This window comes from Pan troglodytes, chromosome 10, assembly GCF_028858775.2.
Source record: "Pan troglodytes isolate AG18354 chromosome 10, NHGRI_mPanTro3-v2.0_pri, whole genome shotgun sequence".
Classification (NCBI taxonomy): domain Eukaryota; kingdom Metazoa; phylum Chordata; class Mammalia; order Primates; family Hominidae; genus Pan; species Pan troglodytes.
Genome location: NC_072408.2, coordinates 113,827,901 through 113,851,418, shown reverse-complemented (window position 1 = coordinate 113,851,418; position 23,518 = coordinate 113,827,901). Strand labels below are relative to the sequence as shown.

The window sequence follows — 23,518 nt, the reverse complement described above, 5'->3', positions numbered from 1 at the left end:
GGGGAAAAATGCCACAGAAGTGATGTGCCTTTTTTTTATATCAGGGGATATGTGGTATCGGTACGTCTTGTTACAAATGATACTAACCTTGATCATGTGTTTCAGTTAATGTCTGCCAGGTTTCTCAGCTGTAAAATTACTATTTTTCTTCTGTAATTAATATTTTGGGAGAGATACTTTCAGACTTTGTAAATATTCTGTCTCCTTAAACATTCAACCATGAATTTTAGTATTCAACAGTAGATCTTGCCTGAATTATGTGCTATTCTAATGATGATTTTTCTATTCCCTTCATTCATCCTGTATTTATTAGTTGGAATTCTTCTGTAATGAAGAGTTGTTCCTTCTCCCTCATTGATTTAATTATTCAGTCATTCATTTATAAAAGTACAGACTCATGAGTATATTTTTTTTACTCTTTGGGTCATAATGTACTGCTATTACTGTTTATTTCATTTAAATTGTTCCAGTGTTGGCACCCATCCTGTTGTTTAACATGCACCAATCCCATTTTTCTTGAGCACTTTTTTCTGACACTATGAAATGCTCCAGTTCATCTTCTGTTTTCCTTTCCGCAGCCCCGGAATCAGCAACTGCTCTGTTGAGTCCTGGTTATTCTTATTGGGGGACGATATTTAAAAACCAAAATCTGGGTGCTGTATTCAACTTTTACAGCTTTATTTTTCTTTTCCTGGCACTCTTCCCCACCCCCACCCCATAGTCCTACCACTATGAAAGCATCTGAAAAACTTGAATTCATCTAGCGTAAAAATAGGAATATCAGAAAACCAGCATATATAGCTCCTCCATTTGCTTTTGTAAACATGTTGAACATACTTCATTTAGTTCCATATTAATCCTGTAAAGCCTAGAAGTAGATTTTATACATGATTTTTGGCCTGTAGTGTTATGTTGCAGCAGCTTCTAAAAATACACATGGAATAGTAAAAGTCCTATATTTCAAATACTATTATGTGATTTAGAGATTAGGAAGGCATAAATTACATAGCCTTATGCTAGTGTTAAGTCAACCTCAGAAGTTAAAAAATACTTCCAGTAAAGATCAACTTAAGCTGCTGTCACAAAGTGCCATGATAGATATAAAAAGACCCAGATTAGTTACCATCTTTCTATTATAAAACCTTAGAGATCTTCCCTAGTATAATTGCTTTCCTTTTTTATGTGCTTTAACATTGGGGACATCAATGATACAATGCATTAATTAATATAACAATAAATTTGCGTATTTTAATCTCATTAAATGGTGGAGATTCTAAGGAGTAGAATTTTTTATTTTTTTTTGTATCCTGAGTAAACGCCCAAATGTTGGCTGTATAAATTAAAGAATGTACCTCAATAGGCGGGTCTACATGTTATCTAATTAATTATTAGCTTCACCTCTTATATTTCTCTCTGTAAGTGTAGAACAGGTTCTGTCATTTAGTTGTATAGCATCCATAGGGCAGATGCAGTGGCTCATGCCTGTAATCACAGCACTTGGGAGGTTGAGGCAGGAAGATCACTTGAGACTGAGAGTTCAAGACCAGCCTGGGCAGCATAGCAAGATCCCATCTCTTTTTTTTTTTAAAAGGTTTATATAGCATCCATAAAGCCAAGAGATATGTCTCACTTTCAAAGATGAAATCAAGTGTATATGCAATATATTTGAGATTCATGGAAGGTTCATAACTCACTTATTAGTAATTGACCTTTTTTGTTACAGAATATCACGTCAGATTTAGGATTCTAAAATTTTGGTTTGATCGTTCCTATCTACTCTTCCCTCTTCTTTTTTTTAAAAATATATTTTATTGCTGTAGGAATAATTGAGATCTACCCTGTTGAAAGATTTTTAAGTGTAAAATACGTTATTAACTATAGTCACAAAGTTCTACAACAGATTTTTAGGAAGTTTTCATCTTTTGGCTGGGCACATGGCTCACACCTGTAATCTCAGCACTTTGGGAGGCCGATGTGGGTGGATCATGAGGTCAGGAGTTTGAAACCAGCCTGGCCAATATGGTGAAACTCCATCTCTACTAAATATACAAAAATTAGCCAGGTGTGGTGGTGCACACCTGTAGTCCCAGCTACTCGGGAGGCTGGGGCAGAAGAGTCACTTGAACCAGGAGGCAGAGGTTGCAGTGAGCCGAGATTGTGCCACTGCACTCCAGCCTGGGTGACAGAGCGAGACTCTGTCTCAAAAAAAAAAAAAAACTAAAAAAAAAAAAAAGAAAAGAAAGTATTCATCTCTCATAACTGACACTGTATACCTGTCGATTAGCAACTTCCTGTTTCCTCTTTCCTGTTAGCACCAGATAGCCACCATTCTATGTATTCTCTGCTTCTATGAGTTTGACCATTTTATATACCTCATATAAATGGAATCATGCAGTATTTGTCCTTTTTTCACTGGCTTATTTTACTTAGCATAATGTCCTCAAGATTCATCCATGTTGTCACATAGTGAAGGATTGCTTCTTTTTAATAGCCAAATAATATTCCATTGTGTGTGTATTTTATATTTGTGTGTACGTATGCATATACGTGTGTGTATATGTATGTATGTATAATATTTTCTTAATCCATTCTTTTGGATTCATTCCATCTTGTGGCTATTTTGAATAGTGCTGCAGTGAACTTGGGAGTGCTAATATTGCTTTGGAATCCTTAGTTTAGTTCTTTTGGATAAAAACCTGGAGTTGAGTGGCCAAATCATATGGTAGTTCTATTCAAAAATTTTTTAGGAACCTCTATGCTTTTTTCTACACGGATCACACCATTTTGCAGCACCACCAACATTACGTTAGGGTTCCAGTTTCTCCATATCCTTGCCAACACATTGCCTTTTATTTTTTTGATAATAGCTAATAGGTATAAGATTATATCTCATTGTGGTTTTGATTTGCACTTCTCTAATGATTTGTGATGTGAACATCATTTCATATACCTTTTGGCCATTTGTTTGTTTCCTTTAGAAAAATGCCTGTTCAAATGCGTAGCCCATTTTTTAACGGGTTGTTTTCTGTTATTGAGTTGCAGGAGTTCCTTACATATTTTGGAAATTTACTCCTTATCAGATAAATGGTTTGCAAATATTTTCTTCCATTCCATAGGCGAGCTTTTCTCTCTGTTGATAGTTTCCTTTGCTGTGCAGAAGGTTTTAGTTTGATGTCATCTATTTTTGCTTTTGTTGCCGGTTCCTTTGGAGTCATATTGATGAAAGCATTGCCAAGACCCAATTTCACAAAGCTTTTTCCTCTGTTTTCTTGTAGGAGTGTTACAGTTTCAGGCCTTACATTTAAGTCTTAATCCATGTTGAGCTGATTCTTGTGTATAGTGTAAGATGAAGGCCTTATTTTATTTTTATTTATTTTATTTTTTTTGAGGTGGAGTTTTGCTGTTGTTGCCCAGGCTGGAGTACAATGGCACGATCCCGGCTCACTGCAACTTCCGCCTTCCAGGTTCAAGTGATTCTTCTGCCTCAGCCTTCCCGAGTAGCTGGGATTACAGGCATGCACCACCACGCCCAGCACTCTGTGTTGAATGATACAGATGCTAGTCTCTTGGGCAGCAGCTGGGAGGGATGGAACATTGGATGTATCTTCCTCAGGGAAAACCTAGGAGCTGAGAGTTTTGTCTCAATCATATGGCTCTGTGCCAAGAGTGGAGATTTTGATGAGAGGGTGTCTCCTGCTAGTTTCAATGTGGCTAGTTTCACATTCTCCCAATGTGCAGGAGCTTCTCAACTAGTTTGTTTCTCACAAAGGGAATTGATCTGTGTATTGCTGTTGAATCAGTGTGTCTGTGGATGAAAGGAAAGTCCAGGACTTCCTATTCTATCATTTCACTGACATCGTTCTTATTTCCTTCTTTTTGACCCTCTTACCATTTTCCATCTGTCTTTATCCATTCTTGCTTTTATATTCCGTTAGTCTTCTTTTTGCTGTCCCACATGCCCTTGCTTCTGTCTTCTATCTTTGCTTCTCTGTCCCGTTTAGCTGTTTTTCCTTCCTCCATTTCTTTTATAAGTCAATCCATCCATCTTTCCTTCTAAGAATACATACATCTATCCTTTGCCACTGCTTCTGTAGACTTTATTCCATCTTTCCTCTTTTCTGCTCTCTCTTCAGCCTTCTCTATCATTCCTTCTGTTTATTCAAAGTGAAGCTGCTTCTTTCTGTCAGCCATTCTTTTCCTTCATCTAGTCTTAAGACTACTACAAATGTGCTGATGATTTCCAGTTTTATATCTCAAATTCAGCCTTCTACCATGAACTCCAGACTTAGTCATCTCATTTCCTTTGCTGTATTAGCTCTTGAATTTCTATTCAGATTCCCACTCTTTTACCATTTTCACCATTACCAGTTTTATCCATGTCATCATCATCTCTCTTGTAAAGAAGTAGTAACCTCTAAGTGATTTTCCTGTGCCTGCCCTTTCTTTGCCTGGTACTTATTTTCTACTCAGCAGCCCAAGTGATCCTTTTAAAGGCAAATTCAGGGCCAGCTGTGGTGGCTCACACCTGTAATCCTAATGCTTTGGGAGGCCAAAGCAGAAGGATTGCTTGAGATTGGGAGTTCGAATCCAGCCTTGGCAACATAGTGAGACCCCATAGCTACAAAAAATTAAAAAGTTAGCCAGGTGTGCTGGTATGTGCCTGTAGTCCCAGCTACTTGGGAGGCTGAGGTGGGAGGATCGTTTAAGCCTAGGAATTTGAGGCTGCAGTGAGCTATGATCATGCCACTGCACTTCAGCCTGGGCAACAGAGTGAGACTCTTTCTCTAAAATAAATAAATAAATAAAATAATTTCTAAAAAACAAATTTATATTATGTTCCAACCTCTGCTCAAAAGCTTTCAATGAGTTCCCAACTCACTCAGAGTAAAAACTTAAGTCTCTACCATGATTTACACAGACACATGTGATTGACTCCCAGTAGAACCTGAACATCATTTTCCTTTTTTTTTTTTTTGAGATTGAGTTTCACTCTTGCTGCCCACACTGGAGTGCAATGGTGTGATCTCGGCTCACTGCAACCTCCACCTCCCAGTTTCAAGTGATTCTCCTGCCTCTGCCTCCCGAGTAGTTGGGATTATAGGTGCGCACCACCACGCCTGGCTAATTTTTGTATTTTCGGTAAAGACAGCGTTTCACCATGTTGGCCAGGCTGGTCTCGAACTCCTGACCTCAGGTGATCCACCTGCCTTGGCCCCCAAAGTGCTGGGATTACCATTTTCTCATTATTCTTTCCCCTTACTATTTGATGTCCAAGCATATTGGCCTATTTTTTGTTCCTCAAATAGTCATGAGGTCCCATGTGTCTGGGCCTTTATTCCCTCTGTGATGTTCTGTTTTCTCTGTTATCTGTATAGGTCATTTACCCCCTTAGGTGTCTTTCTGCTCACGTGTCATCTTCATTCATTGAAACTATATATATTTATTGAATGTAGTGAATAAAAGAGGCAAAAACCTTACTTTCATGGAATTTACATCTGAGTGGGGGTGAGATACAGGTCATTAACACATAAATAAATTATATAATATGTTAAAGAGATAGCAAGGAAGGGGTCTCAGGAATGCTAGGGGCCAGAAGTGGGGAGAGGTCTATTTTAGATAAGGTGGTCAGAGAGAGCCTCACTTCAGAGATGACCTTTGAGCAATGACCTAAAGAAAGAGAGGAATTGAACCCTGTGGATGTATGAGGGAAATGTATTCTGGATGGAAAGAACATCCTGTGCAAAGGTACTGAAGTAGGAGCATTTCTGGCATGCTCACAGGATCCCAAGGAGGACATGTGGCTGGAACAGAGTGAGTGAGAAGGAGAGTAGTAAGAAAGATGGAGTCATAGTGGTATTGGTTGCCCGGGTTCGTTCTGTAGGACCTAGAAAGCCATTTTAAGGACTTAAAAAAAAAAAAAAAAAAACACCAACTTTAAATGGACTGGGAAGTCATTGCAGTTGGAGACTTTGTTCATAGAGATGACATGACCACTTGGCATCTGGGTGAAGACTGGACTGGATGGCAGTAAGGACAAGTATGGAAGCAGTGAGATCAGATAGAAGGCCAGTGGAATCATCTAGGTCAGAAATGATGAAGAATTGAACCTGAGCTGTAGAGGTAAAGGCAGTCAGAAGTAATCAGATTCTGGATGTATTTTGAACATAGAGCTGTTAAGATTTGCCATAGTTTTAGATGTGGACTATGAAAGAAAGAGAGATCAAGGATGATGTGGTAGTGTTCACCAATATCCAATTCACCATTCGTACCTGGGCTATGCAATATTTCAATTCTCAGTTCTCTTTGCAGTCTGGCGAGGCCGTGTGACTCTTTCTGGCCAATGAATTGTGTGAGGAAGTACTTGGTGAAGGCAATGTAAAGCCCTGTATGTTTCCCAGTTCTTCCCCTACTGTGGAGGAGGCCTTGTGTTGAAATTATAGAACCACAAGGTCATAATAGCTGGGATGGTAAAGTCACCATTAGAAGATAACTAGCCGGAGCTGCAGTGAACTCAGCATGAGCAAGATGAAAACTTTTGTTTTGTCAAGCCACTGATTTGGGAGGTTGTTTGTTACTGCAGCATAACCCTGTTCTATTCTGACCAACCAGGTGAGTCTTTGCCCTTATTAACTTGAAGGATGGAATTAAATGAGATTGGAAGACTGTGGGAGGAGATGGTCTGAGGCAATCTTCAAAGGGAGATGTTTAATAAATGGAAGGATATGAATAAGTCCTTCTATGACTGCTTTGCATAAAATTATACCCCCCAATATCCTTCTACTCTATTTTAGTTTTCTCCATAAAAATTATCAGCACTGAAATACTGTATGGTTCAGGGAGCTTGGAATTTGGAGCCAAGCTGACTGGATTTGAAATCATGGCTTTGCCACTTTATTATTCAAGTGTCCTTGGGAAAATTACTTAACCAGTATATGTTTCAATTTCCTCATTTGAAATGGAGGAAGTACCTATATCAAAGGGTTATTGAGTATAAACATTTAAAGTGCTTAGAGCAGTGTCTTATACACACTTTCTAAATGTTTGCAGCTGTAATCATCATTATCATAATTATCATCTAACATCCAAACCTCATGATAGCAGGCACTTAATTTTGTTCTCTGCTTTATTACCAGGGACCACAACAATGTCTGACACTTAATAGGCTCTCAATAAATTGTTAATAGATACATTACTGAATAGATTGCATAAGTGACTAAATTTTTGCAGTAATGTCAGTACGAGAAAAATCTTGACCATTGGCCAAACTTCAAACAGACCTGAATAGTTACATGTGCTAGGTCATAGATCAAAAAAAGTGGAATAATTTTTCAGCATTATTAGTATCTTTTTGAAGGACAGAAATTTGAAATAGGGCTGTTAGACTACAGAAAAGCATTATTCATAGATCAAAAATAGTGGAATAATTTTTCAGCATTATTAGTATCTTTTTGAAGGACAGAAATTTGAAATAGGGCTGTTAGACTACAGAAAAGCATTATTCATAGATCTGGGACAGCATGTTTTTGAACACGTTAGGCAGATGTTATTTTAGTTGTATGTAGATCCTTTAAATCCTAGAAGTATATCTCATACTTTATTTGGCCTAACCTGGTAGAGTCACAATGCAGTGATTTCTAAAGTTAGATAAGAACTAATACAATTTCTGGACTATAAATAGCTCTGTGTGATTTTCGAGATCAGAGAGGCGTAAGTTACAAGGATTATATTAGTCTAATTGATGCCAGAAATTAAGTGATTTTAATCCTTTGAAACGCTTATTTATGTATTTATTTTTTTCTGTATCGATAGTACTTATTTGCCTGTCATCTATAAATAATCATGGTTTTGCTTCTTCCTTTCCCATCCTTATGCCTTTTATTTCTTCCTCTTCCGTTACAGGTTGAGTATCCTTTGTCCATAAAGCCTAGGACCAGAAGTGTTTTAGATTTCAGATTCTTCCCCATATTTCTGAATATTGACATTACTAGTTGAGCAACCGAATTCATTGGAGCATTTCCTTTGAATGTCATGTTACCAGACATGGGCTCCTGATTCAGCCCTTAAGAGAGGGTTCTTGGAACTCACTTAAGAAAGAATTTGGAGCAAGTCCACAGAGTAAAATGAAAGCGAATTTATTAGACAAGTAGAGAAACAAAAAATGGCCACTCCATAGACAGAGCAGCATCATGGGTTTCTTGACTGAGTATACTCAGTCAAGAGTATATGCTAAATAAGGGGTGGCTTATTCATGAGTTTTCCGGAAAAGTGGTGGGGAGTTGTCAGAAGTGAAGATTTCTCCTCTTTTTAGACCGTATAGGGTAACTTCTGGATGTTGTCTTGGCATTTGTAAACTGTCATGGCATTAGTCGGGGTGTCTTAACTTGCTAATGCATTATAAGTAGTGTATAATGTGGAGTGAGGATGACCAAAGGTCACTTTCGTCTCCATCTTGGTTTGGTGGGTTTTGGCTAGCTTCTTTACTGCATTCTGTTTTATCAGCAGGGTCTTTGTGACCTGTATCTTGTGATACCAGTCCTGCCGACCTCCTGTCTCACCCTGTGACTAAGAACGCCTAACTTCCTGGAAGTACTGCTCAGCAGGTCTCAGCCTTATTTTACCAAGGCCCTATTTAAGATGGAGTCACTCTGGTTCAAATGCCTCTGACAGTGTCAGCACTCAAAATGTGTTGGATTTTGAAGCATTTCAGATTTGGGATGCTCAACCTGCACTACATTAGTTAGGCCTACTAGATTGCATAGAGAAGCGGTGGGAGCAGGCATCTTTGTCTTTTTTCTGATCTTAAAGGAAGTGCTTTCAACATTTCACTATTACATATGATGTTTTCCCTAAGTATTTTTACGGATACCCTTTTTCAGATTAGGGATGTTACCTACTAGTTCTAGTTTATTGAAGCTGAAGGGAATTGAGATTTTGTTGCTACTCTTTTTACATCTCGTCAATTGGTTATATAGTTTTTCTTCTTTATTCTATGAATGAGGTGAATTACAGTAACCAATTTGTAAATATTAAATGATTTAACTTTCTGAGGATAAGCCCAACTTGATCATGATATATAATATGTTTTGTATATTGCAGGATTTGGTTTGCTGTGATAATATGCTCATGAGTGAAATTAGTTTATAATTTTCTTTTATACGGTCTTTGTCTGGTTTTGGTGTCAAGGTAAATCTAACCTTATAAAATAAGTTAAATATTCCTTTTCTGTCTGTCCTTTTTATGAGATTGGAATCCTTTGTAAAAATAGAATTATCTATTCCTTAAATATTTTGTAGAATTCATCTGTAAAGCTAACTGACTCTTGTGTTTTTCTTGTAAGATTTTAAGCTATGGATTCAATTTATTTAGTGACTTAGAATTATTCCTGTTCTTTCTTTACTCTTGAGTCCATTTTGGTAAATTTTAAGTTTCTTGAGTCAGTTTTAGCAAGGAATTTATTTCATCTAAGTTTTCAAATTTGTTTGCATAAAATTATTTATTTTCCATTTAATTCCTGCAGTATGAGATTATGTCCCCACTTTTTAAAAAATTCTTAACATTTCTTACTCTTCCCTCTCCCATTTTTTTTCTTAATTATTCTTGTCGGACATTTATATTATTGTCTCTTCATATAATACATTTTGGCTTTGCTGTTTCTCTTACGAATTTGTGTTCTGTTTTCACTAATTTCTGTTCTTTATCATTTTCTTCTTTTTAGTTTTTAAGGATTTATTCTGCTGTTTTTCTTAATTTCAAGTCTTCAAGTATTTTCTAATTTCAAAACATATAAATGATACCAATTTAAAATTGATCTTGCTCTGTCATGCAGGCTAGAGTGCAGGGAAGTGATCACAGCTCACTGTAGCCTTGACTTCCTGGGCTTGAGCGATCCTCCCACCTTTGCTTCCTGAGTAGTTGAGATTACAGGTGCATGCCATCATGCCCAACTAATTTAATCAGGGTTTCTCCATGTTGCCCAGGCTGGTCTAGAACTCGTGGGCTTTGAGATTATAGGCGTGAGCCACCGTGCCTGGCCTGAAGTCTGAGTTTTAAAGTTGAGAATACAGAGAGGATTTGTGACGTGTGTGTGTGTGTGTCTGTAACAGTTATCTCAGAGCACACCAAGCCTGTGACCACTTTAAACGTATTGTCATGCTTGAGGTGTTTGGGACCACATAGTTTCCATGAATTTGCGTTGAGGTGATTCATTCTCGGAGGATTTTTTTAATAAAATTTTTTTGAATAATTTTAGATTTGTAGAAAATATGCAGAGATAATACACAGAGTTCCTGTATGCTCTGTATCCTGTTTCGTGTAATATTAACATTTCCATTTCCATGGTGCTTTTATTAGAACTAAGAAACCATAGTACTGGCCGGGCGTGGTGGCTCATGCCTGTAATCCCAGCACTTTGGGAGGCCGAGGCAGGTGGATCACCTGAGGTCAGGAGTTCCAGACCAGCCTGGCCAACGTGGCGAAACCCCGTCTCTACTAAAAATACAAAATTAGCCGGGCATGGTGGCGCATGCCTGTAGTCCCAACTACTTGGGAAGCTGAGGCAGGAGAATCGCTTGAACCCGGGAGGCGGAGGTTGCAGTGAGCCAAGATCGTGCCACTGCACTCTAGCCTGGGCAACAAGAGCGAAACTCCCTCTCAAAAGAAAAAGAAAAGAAAAAGAAACCATAGTACTAACTAAACTCCAGACTTTATTCAGATTTCCACTAAGTTTTTCTTTTCCACAATCCCATCTAGAATACCACACTACATCTAGTCATACGTCTCCTTTGTCTCCTCTGTAACAGTTTCTTAAGCTTTCTCTATTTTTAATGACCTCTGTGGTTTTGAGTACTGGTCAAATGTTTTGTAGAACGGCCCTCAATTTGAGTTTCTCTGATTTTTTTTTGATAATTAAACTAGGGTTATGGGGGTTTGGGGGACAATATCACAGAGGTGAAATGGTTTTCTCATCACATTAAGTCAGAGTGAACATAATATCAACATGATTGACCTATCACTGGTGTTGTTGACTCTGATTGTGTAGTTAAGGTAGTACTTGTCAGTATTCACTACTGTAAAGTTACTATTTTTTCCTTTCCATTCAAGGAGAGATTTTATTTTCTTTCATCCCAAACTGGCTAGAGACAGATAAGTTTCTTTGTAGTCTTCATCTGTGACTTAAGATTTGTATCTTTCAGAGCAGTCTGGGTATAATAAGCAAAAAAAAAAAAAAAAAAAGATTTATGTCTTATTTACTAAAGCTTTTGGAAGCCCAGGCTTTATATTGAATCTATTATTAGCTTCCTTGCTTTGGGTGGGTCTTGGGCTTTGTCTCCTGTCCTCTTCAACCCAGATGAAGCTCAGAGTTCTCAGGGCTCTGCAGAAATCCCCAGGGCTAAAGCTGACTTTAGCTCCCTGTGACCTGTTATGCCTTCTTGCTTTTTGGACAACCCAGTGAATTATTTTAAGAACTTTTCTGTTGTTGTTGTTTCTCAGTTTGTTAGTTATTTCTGTTAGGGTATCTTAATCCGGTGTACTGTCAACAACAGAAGTTGATAACAGGTTTGTTTTGACATTGATTTGAATATATTTTGAAATGTTAAAGCTTGTGTTGGGGAGAATATACAACTTAGTATAGAAAGTATAATACTTACAGTCCCCAGGTACCCCCAACCCCCAGCTCTTTTGAGTTTCTGTGATTTAAGCATACATACTATTTTTTCTGCTTTGGTTGCCCATTTCTGCTTTATCACCTTAAGCAACACTTATTAATTCTAAACTCTACTCAAATCTTTTCTTCCTTGTGCCTTCCCCTGCCCCCTTCCCCACCCCCACACAGTTAGGTTTCTTCTGGGCTACCATAATACACTTTTCATAATAAAATTTACCACATGGCACATAATATCAGTGCTTAGATATTGTGGTAGATATCATTACTGTACACTGTTATTCAGTGTCCCTTCCTGCAAGAAGATTATGCTTTCCTGCCTTTTTGAAGACTAACTTGGCCATGTGACCTGTTTTGACTGATTTGTTACCATAGTATATCCTAAATTCTTCTTAATTGATACACACACCTATTCCTCAGCTTGAGGACAAAAACTGTATACTAGTCATTGTTATGTTCTTAAAGCTGTCAAATTAATTTTCCTAAAACATCTTAGATTATTACGTATTCTGTAGGAAAGTCACATTATGTAGTACAAAGAGCACTATGGTTTGGAGTCAGAGACATCCAGATTAAATTTTCTGCTTCATTGTTTACCTGATTATGGAAATGTCCTTGGTGAGTTTCAGATTCCATCATTTTTAAAATGAGATACCTTGTAAAATTGTTGGGAATATAATATATGTAAAGTATCCAGCACAATAGACATTCAGAGAATATTCTTTCCCATTCATGTTCCTTCTTCATTGACTGTTGAATCAAGCCTTTAAAATCCCTTTCTTCTGCTTTCATTAATTTATTTAGTCATTAGATAGATATTTATTGAACTCCTGCTATATGTCAGGAATTGGACAGTGGGAAGTGGTGAACAAGGCCTAGTTGCAGGCTACAGTCCAGTGGCCAATAATTCTCCTTCCTTATCTCCAGCTATTGTATTGATACTTCAGGGTCACTACCTACCATCACCACCACATCCTTGAAATTTTTGCCTAAGCCGCTCCCCATATCAAAACAAGGAAAGAAAAATCCAGAAATGATTTCTCCCACCTGATTTTTCAGAGTATATTAGTGATATCTATTTGTATTTTATATGTTTTATTCTACCATAGCCAGTTCTGTAGTATTTATTTACATAATATACATATTCAGATTACTTTTTTAGGTTTTAAGCTCTGTGAGTATTGGAACCTCATTTATCTTTGTATGACTCATAAATCAGTGATTGAAATTATAGAAGTAATTAACAGTATCACTCCTTCAAACGCATTTTAGAAATTTTGTAGAGGAATTTTCGGTTGTAATAATGATTGATTTTCTTTTTTTTTTTGAGGCAAGACCTCACTCTGTCGCCCAGGCTGGAGTACAGTGTGCAGTGGCATGATTACAGCCAGCTCAGTGCAGCCTCAACCTCCCAGGCTCAATTGATCCTCCTGCCTCAGCCAACCCCAAGTAGTTAGGACTACAGGCATGCGCCACCACGCCCAGCTAGTTTTTTTGTACTTTTTGTAGAGATGAGATCTCCCTATGTTGCTCAGACTGGTCTCAAACTCCTGCGCTCAAGCGATCCACCCACCTTGGCTTCCCAAAAGTGCTAGGATTACAGGCATGAGCCCCTGTGTCCGGCCAGTTGTCACAATGATTGGAAGGTGCTAGTGGAATTAGTAAGGAGAAGCCAAGAATGGAAGATTTCTTTCAGTACTCAGAGTAATCCCTCAAAATAAATAGTTGTCTCTAGGTGCCATAGTGTGCATGCACGTAGTCCTGACTATTCAGGAACCGAGATGGGAGGATCACTTGAGTCCAGGAATTTGAGGCCAGCCTGGGCAACATAACGAGACCCTGTCTCTAAAGTAAATAAGTAAATAAAATAGTTTTTCTGAGTTACACATAAATTTCAAATGTTCTTCCAGATGTTTAATGTAAGTGAAAAACTTATTCATAATTGTCTGAACCTAGAGCCTAAATCTTTATATATAAACAGTAGGTATTTTTTACACAATTTTAATATACACTGAGTTTCCCTGGAATGTATTTATCACCTATATAAATAAAGGAAAGATTGTACTTTGCTTTTTTTTCTGAACTTTCCTGTCTTGGTCAATATTTCAGAAAATCACATCACCAAAGGCAATATCGCTCATGGTGTATGATGTTTGAGTCACCAGTAACACAACTGTGTTAGTCTGTTTTGTAGCTGTTAAATTTAAAATGATTCTGTATGTAGGTGTGGACACTGAGTTTTAATTCATTGTCTCCTTATATCATGCCCACATATTTACCTCTAGAAGTACATGTTACTTCTTTTTAAAATATAAATGACTTTCCTTTAATTTCTTCTATATGTTTCAATTAGAGCATGATATTAATGCTTTAAAATTGTGTGTATGGAAATGTTATATTATCTAGGTCTTTTATTTCAGGATTTAAAAGAGGGCATTGCAAAATATTAGTTATAAAAAGTGATATAGGTCTATTGGTTTATGGCTTTTAGAGTGTGGCAAATGCAAAGTTTGCTTTTAAAATATATATTTCATCTTTATTGAACATTAAACTCTTATCTTCAGGGAAAGTGTGTATCACAAATATCCAGACAATTTAGGTAAAATTAAGTTAGATGAAAGCACTAAAAATTTGTAACAAACCAGAAAAAAGAGCATATGTAAATTTTATTAAATTTACACACACACAAATTGTTATATTTTTTAAATCTCTAATAAAATATAATAGACTTTGGTTAATGACTGAGAATCTCCATTTTTTTCTTTATGATGGTGTATACAGAACTTTAGTTTTTTCTACATTTAACTCTTGTTTTATGTGGATAATAAGGTTATTCTCCTTGTAGTTTTAGTGATTTTAGTTTATATTCTTTGAATCAGTTCTTTGGGGTCAGCAATGAGTTGTTCCTGTTTAGATATTGTAAGTGTAGTTTTTATTGCTGAATGTGTAAGATATATTTTACAAACTAGCATACAGAACCACATGGCTTTATTCTGGCATGATACATGTTCTTAATGCCTTGTGTTCAGCAGCAATAGGATTATGTTGTATCTTACCATTGCCTTTTTTGGACTATTTCATAGACAGAACTAGAAATTCTAGTTATATAAAGCTGTTCTAGCACAGACTGGAAAGTAGGTCATTGTGACGGAGTATACTAAACCGTCCACTGGTTGCTATAGCAATGACCTACTTTAGGAAAATATTTCTGTTGATTCATGTTGAAGTCATCTTTTGGAAGTGGTATAAGGAAGCTTACTGCATATAATTTTTAAAATAACAGCAATAGATAGTGATCTCTGGAGGAAAAAAATCCTTAAAATGTTTAAAGTGAAGAAATATATATTTTGTCACCTAATGCCTCTTCAATTTAAAGTGGTGTGTTCAGTATTGTAATTAAATAATATGAGGACTGTGCTTCTATGTAAGCAGTACAATTATATGAAGGGATGTAGTGAGTTTTACTATCATTTGGCCTATTTAAAAAGCAACCTGTTGTATGTAGTTAATAGCAGTAATAACGGAGCCATCAAATGGGTGTAGTTCAAGAAAATAATATATATGCCAAATTGGAGAAGGTCTGAAAGTATGTTCCTGTTAAGATGATATCATATGTATTTTCAGTGGAATATATTAAAAATAAATCATTCATTTCATTCAATATTGAGTGTCCCAGAGCACATGCATTTCTATTACATTAAAGTTGAACTTGGTGTGTTCTTTGGAACACACTGAATCTGAACTCTAACAGATCTAATCCTTTCCCAGTTAAGGGTAAAGGATTGAGCATTAGATTTTGTATAGTTTTGAAGTAACATTATTCGTTCAGCATTAAAGAGAAATCACACACATCACTGAGTTGATACTTTGAACCTGGGCTGTTAGAGGTATTATCAAGGAAAAATTATATGCTTAGAGATTAGTTGAGTCTTAATTGCATTGTACCTTGTTTTATAATATTTATAGTCACATTGACCTTGCTACTGGGAAAGGTTTCCTTCAAATCATAGTTCAAAGTCACATTCAGATGAAGTTGTGAATTCAAAGTAATTCTGCATACAGGTGTAGGCATCCAACTAATTCATGTTTTCTTTTGTCATGCCCAAGTATTTACATATAGAAATGCATGGGGTGTTTTCTTTAAAAAAAAAAAAAAAAAACCAGGAATTATTCTCAAGGGAAAATAACAACTTCTGTTTGATACATATCTACCATGTGCTAGAGACTCTACTAGGTGATTTTATGAGGCTCCTAATCCTTTCAACAGTTACACAAGACACCCCTACTAGGTCATTTGATCCTGTTTCTAATCTTTTCAACAAATTATACAAGGCACATAATGAGATTTGTTTGCCAAATATAGAAACCAAAATATAGATTAAGAAAACTGTAGTTAGGGCCAGGCCTGATGGCTCATGCCTGTAATCCCAGCACTTGGGGAGGCTGAGGCAGGTGGATCACCTGAGGTCAGGAGTTCAAGACCAGCCTGGCCAACATGGTGAAACCCTATCTCTACTAAAAATACAAAAATAATTAGCCAGGTGTGGTAGCACACTCCTGTAATCCCAGCTGCTTGGGAGGCTGAGGCGCAAGAATTGCCTGAACCTGGGAGGTGGAGGCTGCAGTGAGCTGAGATCGTGCCACTGCACTCCAGCCTGGACGACAGAACAAGACTGTGTCTCAGAAAGAGAGAGATGGGGAGAGACTGACTTAATTTGAAATCCATTAGGAGGAGGTTTTATTTTATATATATGTAATATATATATAATATATATGTAATATATATTATATATGTAATATATATGTAATATATATTATATATGTAATATATATTATATATGTAATATATATATTATATATTATATATGTAATGTATATAATATATATGTTATATATAATATATATAATATACGTTATATATATAAAATATGTATAATATGAGGTAAAATTTTTTCATCCTCTGAAGGACATAATGTACCTCAGAGGTTCAGAAGATGTAGAAGTGACTTTAAGATGGAAGATTTAAGGTTAGTGGGATATGAACTTAAAGGGATAGGAATTGGGAAAGGTATTCCAAGCCAAGGAAAGGCCCTGGAGCACATTCCAGAAGATTGAATGTGTGCTGAAAGAGAAGTTTGGTTTGGTGTGAGAGAAAGGGGTATGAGGTAGGAAATCAACCTAGAACCCTAGGTTAGTAGCCAAGCAAAATGATTTGTTGTGTATTGTATAGGGAATGAGTCGTTGAAAACCTTTGTATGGGAAGGTGTGCCTCATGAAGATCTGGAATTGCATATAAAATGAATTAGAATGGAGAGAGATTGTTAGTAGGCAGATCTATTTTAAGGCATTGCAGTAAATACAAGCAAGAGATAATATGAACTAGAATTATTGTAGCAAAAACAGAAGTGGAAAGGAAGGAGAACACTAAAAAGTAATAGATAACATATAATTGTGCTTACTATGGGCAGGCACTATTCTAAGAGCTTCACATATGTTAATTTATTTAATCTCACGAACAATGCTATGAGACAGGTCCGATTACTGTCCCAGTTTTACAGATGAGACTAGATAGGACTTTTCAGGATTGATTTAAGGATAGTAATTTGTTGATAGACTTGTTAAATTATAGGACATCTGTGCAATGAAGTACTATGAAACTATGAAAATTGATGTTGTAGAAGTACATCCATTGCCTCGAAAAGACGTTCACCATGTATTAAACCAGATACATATGTAGTGTATCTCGTTTTTCTTCTACTTTGAAGGAATGTATGCTAATTATCAATTTTAAACTTTTTTATGAAGTTAAAAAAATGTGTTTGTTTCTCTGTTTCTCACCCCTATCTCAAACCCCCACTCCCTAATGGGGAGATATGATTAATAGCTTGGTAAGTATTTTTCCAATTATTTTTTTGTGCACATATAAACAAAAGTAGATGCATGCAATGTAAATTTTATTTTATCAAAGTAACATATGCAAATAGTTTTAAAAGCCTTATAACAAAGAATAGCATCATAGTGTATTCTACTTTAGCCTTCTCTTTTGCTTTTCTTCTTGGATCTTTTCTACTTAAAATATTTGATTACAAAATACCTATATTATTTTTTAAGTGTTTCTATTTTTTAAATCTGTGCAGCTTTTATGCGAAATGAGAGATGTAAATTATATCTGTGGAAGAAGAACACCATACTTAAATACAGCTTTTAGTCCTTTGTTTCATGAAGTACCAAAACAAAATTAATTCTTAGGTTTCAAAACTTTTCCTATTGTAACACATTACTTTAGTCCATATCATTCTGTGCATTTGTTTGGTTCATATAATGTTTATTAAGGCCAGGCCTGTGATGGTTCATGCCTATAATCCCAGCACTTCGGGAGGCTGAGGTGGGAGGATGACTTGAGGCCAGGAGTTCGAGACCAGCCTGGGCAACATGGGGAGACCCCACCTCTACAAAAACTACAAAAATTAGCTGGGCATGATGGCATATGCCTGTGGTCCCAGTCACTCTAGAGGCTTAGGTGGGAGAAGTCAAGGCTGCAGTGAACCATGATTCCAGCCTTAGCAACAGAGCACAATCCTGTATCCAAAAAAAAAAAAAGAATGTTTATTAAAAGCATTCGGAATGCTTATTCAGCCTATTAAGAAAGGGAAAGATTATTAATTAATCCATACTTAATTCTTCATTTTATGAATTAATCATGTCCTTTTGGTTTGTTTCTTATCCCATCTTACTGTCATTGAACTCTTGCACCACATAGAATTGTTTTGACCAAAAAGTTGAATATGGAGAGCTCTTGCTGTTCTCAGTTCTTACTCACTTCTGGTGGGGAAGATTTTGAAACTAATGGTACAACAGAGATTAGGGGATTATTATTGCCTTAGATTACCCCCTCCAGGACATTTAAGTTTTGTACTGTCTCAATTTAAGAAAATTTAAAATTGCTAGTTCTTTCAACTTCTTAATTTTTGATCTGTGTAAAAACCCTTCGATCTTTGTTCTGTCTAGTAACTCTTCTTGCCAAGCAAATACATAAAATTAGATGCTTCCCAATAAACATTTGTCACCAGACATGATAAATTATTCATAGTTGGAGATAATTTTATTAAACTCCAATGCTTTTATATCACTATCCATCTAACAACAACAGTCTTCTCCCCTGAAATATTTGTACATTGGTAGTGGTGGGTTAGTGGGGGGATCAGGTGTTAGGGAGGTGACTCCAAACCAAGGCAGAAAAGGGATGTGATAAAATATAAATGTGGGGATAGAAAGGTTTGCTTCCTACTTGGAAACCCATGAGACTTCCTAAGGTGAAATGGTGGGATGTCTTTAACATCCTCATAAAAATATAGCACCTTGACTCTTCAAGCTGTACAGATGGTGCTCCTAAAGAGGAAGAAGTGTCAGACCTGACTAGTGTACTTATGTCACTAATAACTACAGTTATAAAAAATCAACGAGACTTATTTGGTGAAATGATGGTATCGGAATGTGTAAAGCAAACAAAATGATCTAGACCAAGCAACTTTTTAGAACAATCTGTCCAGTAGAACTTTCTGCAGTGATGGAAATGTTCTGTAGCTATACTGTTCAGTATGGTAGCCAGCCACCAGCTATACATGTGGCTGTTGAGGACTTGAAATGTGGCAAGTGTGACTAAGGAACTGATTTTTAAATTTAACTAACTTAAATTTAAATGGCTACATGTGCCTTTTGGTTACCATATTAGATAGTGCACTTCTAGAATATGCATTTCCCTGCTTCTTAATCACTCCTCTTCACAAGTAAGAGATAATTGCTATTCTGAAAGACCAGGTGGCCTGTGAAAAAGGCAGACAAATACTTAACCTTAAGATCAAAAACATAAAAGAAGCAAAATAGGAAATAAGATACGTCCAGCTGAAAAGAACAGAATCTAGATGAAACTTAACATGAGTCAAATAATAAGATTGGACCTTCCATGGGTGACATCTCTTTTAAATTTGTTCTTGGGAATGTTCCATTTCTTCGCAACAGAAGATGCACAGTAAGCAGTCTTCTGGTACTGCCCCAGAATTTTCCTAGATATCTGTCATATGTAAGCCTTGTTACTACTTATTTCATTGAAAAAGTCTATAATCTCCACGCCAACTCCATGAAACCTTTTCTTTTTTTTTTTTAGAAGTTAATCTGGCATTTTCTACACTCAGGGAATTAATAACCACATAATTTGGCATCTACTTATTAGTTTCTTTTTTTAATAAATTAGAAACTTGAAAATGGGCATTATGATTTCAATCTCTTAAATGATTACAATATTACAAAAAAGTACTCATAATCTTTTTTTTTTTGTCCCCTCAGATTCCTTTTTACCATGATCTTCTTAAATTATTCACTTGCTTATTCATTACATAGGATGTTTCTGGTTTTTTTCCCCCAGCAGAAGATATTCTAGATTTTTCAAGTTTTGCTTTCTATATGAAAAGCCATTTTCATACAGAAAATATTTCATCAAGTTTAAACAATGAAACCAATTTAATTGCTTTGATACTTCTTTGTATGTTTTTATGTTCACAAATTAAATTTTTGCTAATAGTCACTTTTATTTAATGAAAATTAGTGATTTTATTCAGTATTTTATTAAAATACTAGGTAATTTGTGCTATAATTTAAAAATATATATTAGTATGGTTTTTGGAAAAAGTATATATCAATAGGAGGTAATAAGATGATAGGTTGGCATTTCAACTTTTAGAATAACATGACTTTGTAATAATTTATGTCTTCTAAATATGTATTTTTAATAATTTAAATAATACTTTCTTCTCTCTAGATTTTTGCTTCAGTGTCTTGAGGATCTTGATGCCAATCTACGAAAATTAAACTCCCGTCTGTTTGTGATTCGTGGACAACCAGCAGATGTGTTTCCCAGGCTTTTCAAGGTAATTTGAAAAATATTTGCATAAAACAGTCTTTTCTCAGATAATATTACATATTTGGTAAATAAGGTTTTTTGACTAACTGAAAATGTAGAGAATATAAGTAAGTATTTTCAAGTAAAAATTTTGTGGGTTTTTTTTCTTTATTTAATGAAAAAGCTATACATGGTAAAAATCAGACAGTGAGAAAATAGTTTACAATGAAAAGTTCAATCTTTCTTCTACCTTAAACTGCTCGTTGCCCTCCCAGAAGCAACAGCTACTACCAGTTTCTTATGTATCCAATTCCAGTTTCTTGTTTATCCAATTAGAAATATTCTTTGCATAAACAAGAATTTTTTTTGTGTATATATATATATTTTGTGTGTGTGTGTGTGTATATATATATGTGTATACACACACACACATCCATGTGTTTGTGTCTGTGTTACTATCCCCTTTGTTAAAAGTTAAAATGACACACTATACACACCATTCTCTGCCATGCTTTGTTCACATAACCATATCTTTTGGAAGTTGCTCCATATCATTTCCTCGGTCTTTCAGATGACTTCATAGTATTCCATTTTGTAGATGGCTATAATTTTTTAAACTAGCTTTCTACTGAACGTTTAATTATTTTCTCTGTAGGCCTTTTGCTAGTATAAATGCCAGTGAACTTACTTGTCCACACTTATGAATCTTTGCTCACATGGGCCAGTACATTTGTGGGATAATTCTTAGAAGACTTTCTGGGTCAAAGGATTGTAACAATGGACATTTTACCAATAATACAGAATTTGTAGTGCTTTTTTTTTCTTTTTTTGAGATGGAGTCTTGCTCTTGTCGCCCAGGCTAGAGTGCAATGGCGCGATCTCAGCGCACTACAACCTCTGCCTCCTGGGTTCAGGTGATTCTTCTGCCTCAGCTTCCTGAGTAGCTGGGATTACTGGCGCACGCCACCATGCCTGGCTAATTTTGTACTTTTAGTAGAGACAGGGTTTCACCATGTTGGTCAGGCTGGTCTCGAACTCCTGACCTCAGGTGTTCCACCGGCCTCGACCTCCCAAAGTGCTGGAATTAAAGGTGTGAGCCACCGCGCCCAGCACTGTAGTGCTTTTTAAAAAACTTAGTAGGATCTTAAAAATCTTTAAAAATGTTTAAGATACCTAGTCTTATCTCTTCCCTTTTTTCCAAATGAAAAAATTAGACCTAGAGAATAAATGAGTTGCCCAAGATCATACAACTAGCTCATGGAAATGCCCAGACCAGAAACTGAGTTTCCTCATTGCCCTTTTTATATTCATCGCTTCCTATTTATTACTGTATTAGTCCACTTTCGCACTGCTGCAAAGAAATATCTGAGACTGTATAATTTATAAAGAATAGAGATTTAATTGGCTCACGGTTCTGCAGGCTGTACAGGAAGCATAGTGGCTTCTGGGAAGGCCTCAGGAAACTTACAATCATGGTGGAAGGGGAAGGGAAAGGGGAAGTAAGAACTTCACATGGCCAGAGCAGGAGGAAGAGAGAAGGAGCGGGGAGGTGCCACACTTTAAAAAAAACAAAAAACAAAAAAAAAAACACATCTTGCAAGCACTCACTCACTATCACAGCACCAAGGGGGGAAATCTGCCACCATGATCCAATCACCTCCCACCAGGCTCCACTTCCAACATTGGTGATTATAATTCAACTTGAGATTTGGGTGAGGACATAGATCCCAAACCATATCAACTACTATTAAACTTTATAAATGTATATCTGCTTTTTCTTGAATCATTTGATTCATCAAATTTTTGAAATAGCAATGTTTCTATTTGTATTTCTTAATGTAGAAGAGAACAGCTCCTTTCTGTGAATGAGAAGATCAATCCCCAGTGCTGGGAATCAAATAAGCATTACTTAGCCTTTTTTTTTTTTTTTTTTTTTTTTTTGCTTGTATGAAAGACACATTTAATGTTCGTGAAAATTTACATTCAATAAAGAGTGTTCACAACTGTAATAGATCAAGTTAGAATTTAACCTAGGTATTTGGGAGAGTTCTAACAAGAAAGCATATCAGAAGCAATGATAATAATTTATCAGCAACTCATGAATATAAGAGTGTGTGTCGATAATTGTTTCAACCCTATCTCTAAATCTGTTTGATATAAATAAAATGAATCCTAAGTGGAGTTGCCTTTTTTTTGTTTGGGGCTGGGGAGACAGGGTTTCGCTCTGTTGCCCTGACTGTAGTGCAGTGGTGCCATTGTAGCTCATTGCAGCCTCAAACTCCTAGGCTCAAGTGATCCTAGGACCACAGGATCGAGTAGCTAAGACTGCAGCTGTATACCACCATACTTGACTAATTTTTTTTTTGTTTGGTAGTCTTGCTATGTTGCTCAGGCTAGTCTCAATCTTCTAGCCTCAGGCAATCCTCCTTCAACCTCCCAAAGCACTGGGATTACAGGCATAAGCTGTAGCACCTAGCCCTAGTTGCTTTAAAATAACAAAATTCTTATTTACTTGTTTTTGAAACAACATTTTTCAAACCAGCAAGTGTTTTGTGTTCTTTGTTTTGAGATTTCTTCTGCCTAAAATAGCACATTATTGGGCCAAACTATCTTCTGTATTTAAATGATGTCCTATCTTATCAATTTGGCAGAGAGGAATGGGTTTCCACATGGGCCCTAATATACAAATACATGAACACATACATATACATATAGTACTTATTATTTTATTCTGATTTTTTCTTTAGCTACATATAGTAGTCTGTATAAAATGCCATTTATAAAAACTTCCTTTTAGATTTATTTACCGTATCTAGAGCCATAGAGGGAATTAATTTCTTTTTTATTGAATTAATGTTTTGATTTTTACTTTTTGCTTATAGGTTCAACGTGCGTATGTTTAAAAAAAAAAGGCTAAAAGGATATACAATTAAAAGCATGTTGTCCCCCCACCTTCACCC

The 23,518-nt window shown here is 36.2% G+C and overlaps 1 protein-coding gene across 4 annotated transcripts in view; it reads left to right on the top strand.

Annotated features, from left to right (window-relative positions):
- The window catches only part of CRY1 (cryptochrome circadian regulator 1), a 103,257-nt gene that overhangs the window by 51,844 nt on the left and 27,895 nt on the right, over window positions 1-23,518 (top strand). For all 4 annotated transcript variants that reach the window (XM_509339.9, XM_016924107.4, XM_054663501.2 and 1 more), the window contains one exon: window positions 20,478-20,586. In XM_509339.9, the coding sequence (XP_509339.2) occupies window positions 20,478-20,586 (109 nt within the window). The remainder of the gene's footprint in view (window positions 1-20,477; window positions 20,587-23,518) is intronic.